This window comes from Gopherus evgoodei, chromosome 22 (assembly GCF_007399415.2).
Source record: "Gopherus evgoodei ecotype Sinaloan lineage chromosome 22, rGopEvg1_v1.p, whole genome shotgun sequence".
NCBI classification, from domain to species: Eukaryota; Metazoa; Chordata; order Testudines; family Testudinidae; genus Gopherus; species Gopherus evgoodei.
Window position 1 is genome coordinate 16,020,005 of NC_044343.1, and position 12,604 is coordinate 16,032,608.

The 12,604-nt window shown below is 46.7% G+C and overlaps 1 protein-coding gene and 1 long non-coding RNA gene across 3 annotated transcripts in view; one reads left to right on the forward strand and one right to left on the reverse strand.

Annotated features, from left to right (window-relative positions):
- LMNB2 (lamin B2) overlaps positions 1-12,604 on the reverse strand; it is a 106,051-nt gene that overhangs the window by 63,947 nt on the left and 29,500 nt on the right. For both annotated transcript variants that reach the window (XM_030540835.1, XM_030540834.1), the window contains exon 2: positions 4,635-4,771. In XM_030540835.1, the coding sequence (XP_030396695.1) occupies positions 4,635-4,771 (137 nt within the window). The remainder of the gene's footprint in view (positions 1-4,634; positions 4,772-12,604) is intronic.
- LOC115638835 lies at positions 299-10,829 on the forward strand. Its single transcript, XR_003997531.1, has 2 exons — positions 299-592; positions 10,341-10,829. It is a non-coding gene; the product is annotated as an uncharacterized LOC115638835 (long non-coding RNA).

A 12,604-nucleotide genomic window follows, 5' to 3' on the forward strand; every position in this document is an offset into this window, starting at 1 on the left:
GAAAGTCCTGCCGCTGACTGAGCCAAGTCCATTGTCAAGAGGCACTTTCTCGTAGCATGCCCTGAGCTAGAGTAAAAATCTACGGGGAACTACTATTGTGTCCATACGGCAATAAACCTGGTCAACGTGCCTTCGTACCTTACTAGACTCTGCGGTCATTGGGGGTTCTCTTCGGGTCTGCTGTGTCAGCTATCTGCAGAGCTGGAGCAGCACACAGAGGGAACACACGCATGCAGCCGAGTGATATCAACATTGAACAGAGCAGAGCACCACACCGGTAGCATCTGACAACACTGGGTGTGCCCAGGCACACCCTAATGCAGGGGTGGGGAAATGGCCCCACTCTCCTGGCACGGCAAGCCGGAGGGTCTACGCTCCCGGAGCACAGCAAGCCACCGGCCCCTCCCCTACAGCCATGCAGCAGCACCCACAGCGCTCTGGGGGCCAGAGTTCTGCAGAGAGGCAGACATGTTCCCTGCTCATTCAGAGCCTTGCCACCACGCATGCAGCATTCTGAGAGGCGGGGCTGCATGCTCCTGCAGGCCAGGGTTTGGCTCTGCGCAGAGCAGAACATGCTGCTAGGAGCCTCATGGTAAGGAGTCCGGGGCAGGTTGGATAAGGGGTGGGGGCAGTCAGGAGACAGGGAGCAGGGTGGGTTGGATAGGGGGTGGGAGAGTCTCTGGAAGGGGCAGTCAGGGAACAGGGGGGGTTGGATGGGACATGGTAGTTTTGGCGTCTGTCAGGGGGTGGGGGGGAGGATAGGGGTCAGGACAGTCAGGGGACAGATAGCGGGTAGTGTCCTAGGGGGCAGTCAGAGGACAAGGAGCAGGGAGGCTCAGATGGGGGTGGGGTCCTGGGGGGCAGTTAGGGAGCGGGAAGTAGGAGGGAGTGGATGGGGGCAGGGCGGGACTAGGGCATGGCTCCCTGGGTGCACACCCTAATGATATGTGCTGCACACACCTATGAAGGCACAGGAGAAACCACTCCCAAATGCACCGCACAAGTCCTGCTTCTATGCAACCAGCTGTTAAGAAGGGAAGAGAGCTGGGATTTATCAAGCTGCTGTTGCTGGACACATTTTAGGGGCTCTTTCCCATAATCTAGTAGGTAGCTGAAAAATGTAAAGTTCAGCCCCCTCTAGCTGCTTAAAGAGCATGAATTCCTGCCTCCCCCCCACACCTGCAGCAGTCAGATCAATTTGAAAGAAGGGACTATGAAGCAGGATCTGCTAGTCTACTCCGCCAGCAGTTGTTTTGGGGTCGTTGTCCTACATAACTCCAGTATCTTCCTTTGCTGCTCATTGCGTTACCAAGCAGCATCTTAATTAACTTGATATTCTCAGTTTTACTGCTGCCCACATGGTACTGAATACAAGCACTGAACCTGGTAAGTCTTGTACTCTACTGCTTGTTGGAGCAGGAACAGACCTTAGATTCCACAGAAGCACTACAGCTGATGTAGACACCCAATACCTCAGTAGACAAGGTCTTGTTTTCATCTCGGAGAAAGGTTTTTCAAGCCCTGGGTGTACTAAACCAAACCCAGCTCCCACCTCACCCCCCACCCTCCTATTAAACTTCAAAAATAAAACCTATCTGGACACAGACAAAGACAAAAAACAATCAGTAACCTTTTTGTAACCATTGTTCTTCAAAATGTGTTGCACATATCCATTCCAATGTAGGCGTGTGAGTGCCCCGAGCACAGTTGACAGACATTTCTCTTAGCGGTACCTGTTGGGTCGGCTCTAGCGACCTCTAGTGTCATGTGCTCATGGCACCAGTATAAAGAGGCCTCGCCAACCTTACCCTCCCTCACTTTCTTCTGATCGACCGCCTCCAAAGAGGGGACAGGAGGTGCATTTTGGAACAGATGTGAAACACATCAAGAACAGTTACAGAAAGGTTAGTAACCATTTTTCTTTGAGTGCCTGCACATGTCCCTTCCAATGCAGGTGACTTACAAGCAGCCACCTCAGAGGTGGGTTCAGAGATCAAGGGCAAACTGATTGCAATACAGCCCAGCCAAAATAGTCTCTGGCCTGTTGTGTAATGGCGTATAGCATGGTGAACATAAGAACCAACAAACAGGTTGTCATCCAGCAGATGTCCTGAATTGGAACCTGTGCTAAAAAAAGCTGTGGAAGAAGCTTGAGACATTATAGAGCCACTAGGTTAGCCAGGGTGAGGTGTTCAGATGTAACATGTCTTGATACATGAAGTGATCCACAATGAGTTTCTCTGTGGTGAAATGGCGAGATCTTTCATTCTTTCTGCATCGCTAGGAACAACTGAGTGGATCTATAGAATGGTTTGGACCTTTGTATGTAGAAGACCAGGGCACTGAAGTTGTAACACCCTAGCAGGGTCTGCTGGTTTGCGATATGAAGTTGCAGGCCCCCTGAAGAGTAAGCCTTGCACCCAAGGAGGTCCAGCTTCTTAGGGTCATTTGTTTGAGGCAGAGAGCTTGGCCCTCAATGGCAGTCTTGCGCATTGGCCACTGCAAGCACCAATGAACCCAGAGGAAAAGAGGAACTTATACCCCTTGGCCAGAACAAAGTATTTATGAGCCGAGTGTTTTGCTGTTGATGGAAGGGAGGCCGGGGTTTGCCATAGCACCTTAATAGGGAACACAATGGCATTGTGTAGAAGCAAAGCAACTCTGGATAGGATCACTGACCATAGAATATCCATGAGGCCATGTCACCTTCTTAACCACCTCTGCTTGGACCCCTAGGTTTAAGGCTACTCATTTCAGTAAGGTCTTGGTATGCCTTGTGGTCATCTAGAGGTGGGGAGACCCAGATGCCGCTGTGGCTTCATCGACAGAGTATGAAGAGGAAGCTAAACCCAGATGGGGAGCCTGAATCGGTGTCCACAGGAGCCTCAGGGGCTTCCTCTTGCGGTCTGGTACCATGGTCGGTACCAGAGTCTGGTTCCAGGGTGTGTCTACACGGTACTAGGGATACTGTAGCCTCCAGGATGACTGAATAAGATCACGATGAAGGGGTCCCTTGCGGTGGACAAAACCCCCACAGGTTCCAAAAAGGCAACTGCAGGGGTGGTGGTTGAGCCCCATGGGTATGGTGGCCAGGCACCCAGAGGTCCTGATGAACTCAGTGCTGTGATGGACTGGGAACAGCGCAGGGAGCAGCAACGTCGGTCACTTTGGTGGTGGTGGGGGGGGGGAGAAATACTAATCTTCCTCCGAGAGGACGAAGAGGTGCATTGCGGAGATCACGGCGGTGCCGTGCCAGTGGGTGCTGGAGAAGGCTGCCTGGGGGACTTTGAGGCTGTCAACAAGGATTTCCTCTTGGACAGCAGATGCACTGACTGTCTAGGTCAGGGGTCCCCAATGTCCTGGCCGGCGGTGGAGCACCCGAATTTCTGCAGCGTTTCGGCGGCAACGTCACTTCTCGGCGGCCACGGTCCTTCGTCTGGCGCCCGCCAGACAAAAAGGTCATGGGATCACTGGTCTGGGTACTGGCATCAACTCCCTGCTGTTTGGGGGTACTGACAGTACCAAGCCCTGACTGTCCAGGGAGCCTGGTACCAGCAGGATCAAAAGATCCCTGGCAGCCGCAAATGCTTCAGGGATCGACGGGCCCACAAGTTGGCCAGTACAGTGGTATTGAGTGGGCATCATAGGATGCTGTGGAACCAGGGCTGTGGGCACCTGGTGACATGGTACCAAGGATGAAGAGCAGTCCAGCATGGGTCTCGCTCTCCCCGTCTTTGTCCTTTGGCACCGGAAACCAGCTCCTCTCCTGGTACTTCTTAGGCACGGGCGAAGACGATCAGTGCCGAGGGACCTGTGTTGATGGAGGAGCACTCTGCACTGAGGCTGAAGCTACGGGTCTGAGGAGGACCTTCAAATGAGAAGTGTGGTTCTTCTAGCTCCATGGCTTGTATTCTTTACAAATTTGGCAGCAGTCCTTCCTACGAGTTTCCCCTAAACACCTGAGACAGCTCAGGTGAGGACTGTTCAGAGGCATAGACTTGCTGCATGAAGGCAAGTCTCAGCACCGGGACAAAGGACAACTCTGCTATCTACGGATGGAGGCGTCCAAACTATGTAAACCTAACTTAACTACTAAAAACTATGAGAACTATTTACATTAAAGATTAGAAAACCATTAAGGAAGGAAATTGCCAACAACCATCACGGGCTGTAAGAAGGAACTGAAGGAGAGCAAGGTCGGCAGAGCCCCTTATACCAGTGCTATGAGCATGCAACACCAGAGCGTGTTAGAGCCAATCCAACGGATATCGCTGAGGGCAAAATTTCCGGCAACTGGGCTCGGTGTGCACACACATTTACATTGAAATGAATATGTGCAAGCACTCAAAGAAAGTGGTCAGATTTTAATGCCATGAGAGGCAATGATGATCATCTGGTCAGAATTCTGCACAAAGCAGGACAGAGTTTCACCAAGTGATTCCTGCATCAAGCCCGTAACTTCTTGTAAAGCTACAGCACACTTTAGAAAACCATCCATCAATACCAATCTCATAGACTTTAAGGTCAGAAGGGACCATTATGATCATCTAGTCTAAAATGTGCTAATGTTACCCATTATTCTGAATGATAGTTAAAAAAAAAAAAAAAATCACACTGAAGTTCAGTTTCCTTACTTCTTATTGATCTCATCAAGTTCTGCTCTTAGCTTTCCTATTTCAATCTGCAGTTTTGCCCTCTCTCTTGCCGTCTCATCCAGAACTCTTCGGGCATCAGCCAGTTCAGATTCATAGAGGGTCTTGACTCCACTCACCTAAGATAAGGAAAGAAATAGATACAGTGATTATCCTGAAGACTGAATTTCAAAGAGAAAAGTAAAAAATTTAAGAGAGTCCTGTGGCACCTGGAAGACTAACAGATGTATTTGAGCATAAGCTTTCGTGGGTGAATACCCACTTCGTCAGTCGCATGTGAATACCAAAAACTGTGGTTGGCTGCAGGTGGGACCCAAGATACTATGCCTGCACTAACAGACCCTGTGATCAATCAATCACAAACCATCACATCGCATCCTCAAATTACTAAACGAGTGGGAGAAGCCGGCTCCCAGGGCAATATACCCAATCCCCTGCAAATAGAGAGATGCGGAATTCTCCAAGTGGAAAGACCTACCGTGCCAAGGCAGTGGAGTCAGCCACTTGGGAAACAATCCCATCAATGAAATCTCTATTTAGTGACTAATGGGTTTCTTGATTCTTGTTTTAAGACGAGAAAGATACACCATGCTACTCTGAACAGAAAGCATGGACCTACTGTTTAGAAGTGACCCATTCTTTTAATTAAGGATTTATTTAAAGAACAAAAATAGAGAAACAAACACCCACAGGTTTACAGCACCCAAATCTAAGAACCAAACTGAAGTGGATTAAGCCCTAGGATCTGATACCATCTAGTCCTTTTTACTTAGATTACTACTGCTTTATAGGGTTACTTGAGGTAATATCATCCCTTAGATATAAGCCACAATTGATTTTGGATTGAGGAAATTAAAGATTTGGTATCTTAATCCAGTTTCACATCTTTAAATTTAGAATCCAAGAATTAGTCTGGCCAACAGTTTATTTCCAGTAATACCTACAAAGACTGAGTGGAGTTCTTGCACTCCTGCTTTTCCTACTATATAGTAGTATTTTTTTCCCCTGAAATCCTAGAAAATGTAAGCCACCTCCACGCTGCCTCCAGCCACCCATCCAGTCCCTTTTTCTACCTAATAGCCTTCTCTCCTTATGCTTTTTTTTTTTACGTTGCCAAGCTTTTTCTACTTTTAGGACACAATGAGACCATAGGCAGGTACAAGATTTAGGTCCAACCAGGATCACTGCAGGTGATCTATGAATGATTATGGGAACACTATTCAGAAGTATGAAGGAGATTAACACCAGTGGAAAGATCCTGGGGGAAGGAGGGGGCAGAGAAGAGGACTAAAGACAGTGGTGAAAAGGAAGAGAAACTTGATGACAAAGCAGAAGAGAAAGAAAAATAAAGCGTGCTGCACTATCAGAAAGTGGCGGCAGCAGTAAGAATGATCTCAAATACCTAATCTAAAGAAAAAAATGGGGTACAACTATGATGCTCATCCTGTTAAATTTCTGAAGTGAGCCTTGTTGTTTCTGTCAAGCAAAACTTGAAAATTACTTCACACAAGAGTCTTTTTTTAGTTTACTTGCTGCATATGCATTCTTACTCGTTTCCTTTAACTCACTGCCTAGTATTTGAACGTCTAGTCACCAGAAGTTTTGTTGACACAGCTGATAACCATGAAGGTTGTATGTAGCACATAGGAGCTTAACTCAGTGTGGACATACCAAATTTAGAAAGTTCTCCTCAGAGATTCAGTATGGCTATATTATTGCTCCTGCACATAGCACTTGCCAATGACACCAATAGAAACATAGCAGTTTTCACATCCAGAGGACCTTTCATTCTGGGTGACCCATCACTGCCATACATAAGGGTACACTGGAATCACACTATTTGGATGCAACTTCCCATAAGGTTTAATTTCATTTTCACAAGGAAAATCTCCAACATGCACTTGTCAATTGAAAATGAACAAATTAGACTTAGGAAATTGGAATTTCAAATCTTTCCCAGGCTATATCAGAGATAAATTCTTCTGTGCCACACACAGTGTGTTCTTCCATCTAACTCACCCATTGCTCAATAACATGGGACAGGGATGGTGTGTCTAGCCTCTGTCTGTCAGAAACTGGGAATGCATGACAGAGGATGGATCACTTGGTGATTACCTGTTCTGTTCATTCCCTCTGGGACACTTGGCATTGGCCACTGTCAGAAGACAGGATAATGGGCTAGATGGATCTTTGGTCTGACCCAGTATGGCCATTATGTTCTTATCATGGGGACAGCACACAGTATACCACGAGAAAATTTGATCCTTCAACAGTTCCACGAGCCAGAAAAAGAAGCAACCCGCAAAGCAGAAGATGCATGCAGAGCTAGAGACCACTGTTCAGCAGGCTTTAAGATTCCACAAGTTTTGAAGGTTTTCAGAAGCTCTTAGGGTCTCTGTTCCTCCAGTACAATATGACTGAGTGGAGTTCTTGCCGAGCAATGGCTTCTGCTCCATCCCCATTCAGCATTCCAGGAGTCTTAGGTCTGGTCTACACAAAAATAGTAACATTATAACTACATCAGCTGGGGTCGTGATTTCAGCATAGCCATACTGAAATATGCCCTAGTGTGGATACAGATGTATTGGTATAATCGTGCTTATACTTGGACAAGCACAGTTATATCAATATAACTGCATCTACACTAAACTGGTTTTGCTGGTAAACTATGTTAGAAAAAGCCTCCTAGAACAGACAAAGCCTTATATAAACGGGGGAGTGGCTTTGGATCCTATGTGCCTCAGATAGCCTGCAGTAATGGGATGAGGGACAAATGTGAACTCCAATACACTGTCTGTTACATCCTGCTCATTTTTTTTTCAGCAAATTATGTCAACTAGTGAGGATTTGGAGATTATGTAGGCTTGGAGAGACTCTTTTCTGGCACTGTTACAGCTCTGCTACTCTAGAAGCTGCACAAAGGCTCCATCTATACCAGGGGGTTGTTGTGGGCAGTTTTTATTTTATTTTTTTTTAAGTTTCCCATTCTTGCTAAAACCAGTAGAGATAAACTGATATTCACATTATACACAGGCCAATGGCTGCTGGCATTATTTACCACCATGTTATGCAACCCTGTTCAGAGAGAGCAGTGCTGACAGGCTGTGTCAGAAGAGGCAGTTCATAGTAGGACTCCTCGTCCTAGTTTAGAGATGGAGTTAGTGGGTACATTAGGCCACTTTGTGCTGTTATGGAACAGTTGCTAAGTGAGTGAAGTGAATTTCATTCTTAGATCTCAGATTGAATAGTGTACGCTCTTTAATAATGTGCCTAAGACCTAGGATAGACTCTTAAGAAATCCAAATATACCTATTATTCACCATTGGTTCAGTAATGATTCACTGCATACTCAACTATAGTTCTCCCCAGCAACTCCATCTTCCTTAGGTAGTCTCACATCCAAGTATTGAATGTGCCTAACTGCTTAGTCTGCAAAACTTGATAAGATCAAAAGTCTGTGCATTTGAAACTCAAAAACAAAACACTAAGCCAAGGTGCAAGGCTTGGGGACAAAATTCCTGTCTACGTATTTTAGTATTTGGCTCCACACTATATTCTAACAGAAAGGAAGAGAATCCCATTTCCTATTTTTCTGTGCATTATACCATCCACGTGTATTGTAAGTGGTTCAGGGTATAATGGGCACCAAGTAACATTCTTATGAAGCACTCATGCCAAGGCACAACAGAAGTACAACAAAACAAAGCAGCAGCAATTCAGAAAGGAGAACAGCAGTTAGAGCTTTAACATCATATCTGTTTAGAGATAAATTTCTCCCACACACTTTCAGGTTCATTTTAACTATTTAGGAAGGACAGAATGGGTATGAGAAGATGTGGCATTCTATATCAGAGATTCCATTAACTATTTTAAAAGTTAATTAATTCAGAAACAGGATTTGGAAGTCTTCTGGATCAATGTTCTAACTGATGAAGCAAGAGGTGGGCACCAATGTTACAGAAAATGACAAGACATTCTTTAAGCATCTTTCTATCATGTATAGGAAGAAAAACTGCATTATCTTGGGACACACTTTGGGCAAACAGACCACAGTCCCATTAAGATTTTTTTGGTTGTTTTGGGGGGGCGGTGTTTGAGAATTTGACCCCTTTAAATAACTTTAACAAAGCTAAATAACAGAAGTTTATTGGAAAAGTTTTTGTTAACTTTGTTTAAAGTTGTATTATTCAGCAAAATTTTTGATAACCAAAATGGCTTTCTAACCAAAGTAGCCTCTCTTGCAACAGAAGAACTGTAGTTTTTTTGGTTAAGTGGGCACATTAAGTAACACCACATAAATGAGAAATCAAATGGAAAAGACATGACAGATAATAGCTGGAAGATGTCAAGGTTCCTTCCCCATTCTGAACTTTAGGGTACAAATGTGGGGACCTGCATAGACACTTCTAACCTTAATTACTAGTTTAGATCTGGTACACCGCCACCATCCAGAAGTCAGTGTCTGGAGCACTTCCTGTCCCTCCAAAACTCTCCCCTCCCTGGGTGGCCTTGAGGGACTTCACCAATTCCCTGGTGAACACAGATCCAAACCCCCTTGGATCTTAAAACAAGGAGAAATTAACCATCCCCCCTCCTTTCCCCCACCAATCCCTGGTGAGTCCAGATCAATTCCCTTGGATCTTAAAACAAGGAAAAATCAATCAGGTTCTTAAAAAGAAAGCTTTTAATTAAAGAAGAAAGGTAAAAATCATCTCCGTAAAATCAGGATGGAAAATACTTTACAGGGTAATCAAATTTGTATAGCCCAGAGGAACCCCCTCTAGCCTTAGGTTCAAAGTTACAGCAAACAGAGGTGAAATCCTCTCAGCAAAAAAGGACATTTACAAGTTGAGAAAACAAAAACAAAACTAATCCGCCTTGCCTGGCTGTTACTTACAATTTTGAAACATGAGAGACTGGTTTAGAAAGATTTGGAGAGGCTGGATTGACGTCTGGTCCCTCTTAGTCCCAAGAGCGAACACCACCCAAAACAAAGAGCACAAACAAAGACTTTCCTCCATCAAGATTTGAAAGTATCTTGTCCCTTTATTGGTCCTCTGGTCAAGTGTCAGGCAGGTTTACTGAGCTTCTTAACCCTTTACAGGTAAAAGAGGCATTAACCCTTAACTATCTGTTTATGACAGAAGATGTAGGCAATTGATGAGAGAAAGAAATGGTAACCATACTGGGAGCACATATTGATATGGACAATAAGGAGGAGCTTAAAAAAAAAAAACCACACACCCCAGGAACAAAAGAGCATTAAAATTCTATTGTCACCTGAAAAGACTGCCAGATTTCCAAACTATCAAAGGCTACATAGCTAAAGGGAAAGGAGTACAGAAAAATTATTTTAAAAGCATTAAATCTGAGTTTTAAACGCTTTAACTACGCATGCACGCACACATGCGCAACAGTAGAGTCAGAATAAGAGAAAGCCAGTGGCAGATTTACAGAACTCTGGACTACAGTTAACTGTTCAGTGTTGTAACAGTAAGCAAGGGTTTTGGTAAGATCTCATTCCTTGGTGGACCTGAGACCCCACTTATCAGCACAAAAGATGCAAGTGTATCGGTAGGAAGACTGAGTTTTCAACTGCCAATCCAATTAACCCATGTTGCCTGGGCAGACAAAAACGAAACCATTTCTGTCCCAAAATTAAGGAATTCATTCTATTTTTTTTTCCAGTGTCCTCCACCCTTGCCACTTCCATGGTGTGCATCTTTTTGCCACATACCACTATGTTCAGATGCATCACAACACTGTACTCAGAGGTGAAACAAAGGCCGTCCACTCAGCTTAGACTCCACCTCCTGCGACATGATAGGAGAGAAGGCCTAAAGCTACTCCCCAGCCCCTGCTCTACAGTGCCCAGGCTGAACAGAATAATGTCTCCCCCTGTAGACTCAACGGATTCTTCTACTTTGGAAAATGAGAAATATAAGGGCCACTGAAAAAGTGTGCTTTTCATGCAGTCATGGAGTGAATATAATGCCCTGAGATTGATGTCCTGCAGCCAAATACTGACTTCAAGTAGAAGCCATCATCTCTCCTGTCACAGACTTGTTCCTTGGACAACATCAGCCACAATTAGAGCAGCAGATTTCTTGCTATTTTGAAAGAAGTCAAGTCAAAACGCAATGACAGTAAATTAAGTAAAAATCGCAGGTTTAGTGACTTCTGTGATATTTGATTAAAAATACCCTAAAAAATGAGGCGGCACCCACAGCAGCAGCACCCTCCACCCCAGCAGCAGCATCCCTAATCCCCCCAGTGCAGAGAGAAGGTGTAACTGGAGAGCAAGCCTGCACCACATTCATGGGTGGCTCCTCTGAACCACAAGGCTGGACCTCAGGTTTGAAAAGGAGCTCATAAGACGGTTACTCACCTTTGTAACTGTTGTTCTTCGAGATGTGTTGCTCACATCCATTCCAGGTAGGTGTGCGCGCCGCGCGTGCATGTTCGTCGGAAACTTTTTTACCCTAGCAACTCCAGTGGGCCGGCAGGTCGCCCCCTAGAGTGGCGCCGCCATGGCGCTCTATATATACCCCTGCCGGCCCGCCCGCTCCTCAGTTCCTTCTTGCCGGCTACTCCGACAGTGGGGAAGGAGGGCGGGTGTGGAATGGATGTGAGCAACACATCTCGAAGAACAACAGTTACAAAGGTGAGTAACCGTCTTTTCTTCTTCGAGTGATTGCTCACATCCATTCCAGGTAGGTGACTCCCAAGCCATACCTAGGCGGTGGGGTCGGAGTGAGAAGTCGCGGCACGGAGCACTGCAGTTCCGAAGGCCGCATCCTCCCTCGACTGCTGGACCAGGGCGTAGTGGGAAGCAAAGGTGTGGACCGATGACCAGGTCGCTGCCCGACAGATTTCCTGGATGGGCACACGGGCGAGGAAAGCTAGCGACGACGCCTGCGCCCTGGTGGAATGCGCAGTCACACGGCCCGTAGGGACATGGGCCAAGTCATAACAGGTCCTGATACAGGACGTAACCCAAGAGGATACCCTCTGGGAGGAGATAGGAAGACCTTTCATACGATCTGCTACCGCCACGAAAAGTTGGGGGGATTTTCGGAAGGGCTTAGTCCTCTCTATGTAGAACGCGAGAGCCCTACGGACATCCAGCGAGTGGAGCTGCTGCTCCCTGCCTGAGGAGTGAGGTTTTGGGAAAAAAACCGGAAGGAAAATCTCTTGGTTGACGTGAAAGGCTGAGACCACCTTGGGCAGAAAAGCAGGGTGTGGTCTCAGCTGCACCTTATCCTTGTGGAAGACCGTATATGGGGGGTCTACCACAAGAGCTCGGAGCTCCGACACCCGTCTAGCTGAGGTGATAGCCACTAGAAAGGCAGTTTTCCAAGAGAGGTAGAGCAGGGAGCAAGTAGCTAACGGCTCAAAGGGGGGCCCCATGAGCCGGGACAACACCAGGTTAAGATCCCAGGTTGGAGCAGGGGGACGGACGTTAGGGAATAAACGTTCCAGCCCTTTAAGGAATCTCGACACCGTCGGGTGAGAAAAAACGGAGCGACCGTCCGCACCCGGGTGAAAGGTGGAGATAGCTGCTAGGTGGACTCACAACGACGATAAGGCCAGACCTTGCCCTTTGAGGGACAAAACGTAGTCTAAGATTTCGGATACCGAAACTTCCATAGGGCAGAGATTTCTCTCTACGCACCAACAGGAGAAGCGCTTCCATTTCGCTGAATATGTGGCTCTTGTGGACGGTTTCCTGCTGCTCAAGAGCACCTCTCTCACAGGCGTAGAGCAGCGCAGCTCGGAACCAGTCAGCCACGCAGGAGCCACGCCGCTAGGTGCAGCGACTGCAGGTCTGGGTGACAGAGGGTCCCGTGGTCCTGGGTAATCAGGTCCGGATGAAGGGGCAGGGGAACTGGGTCGGCTATGGCCAAGTCCAGCAGCATGGTGTACCAGTGCTGCCTGGGCCACGCCGGGGC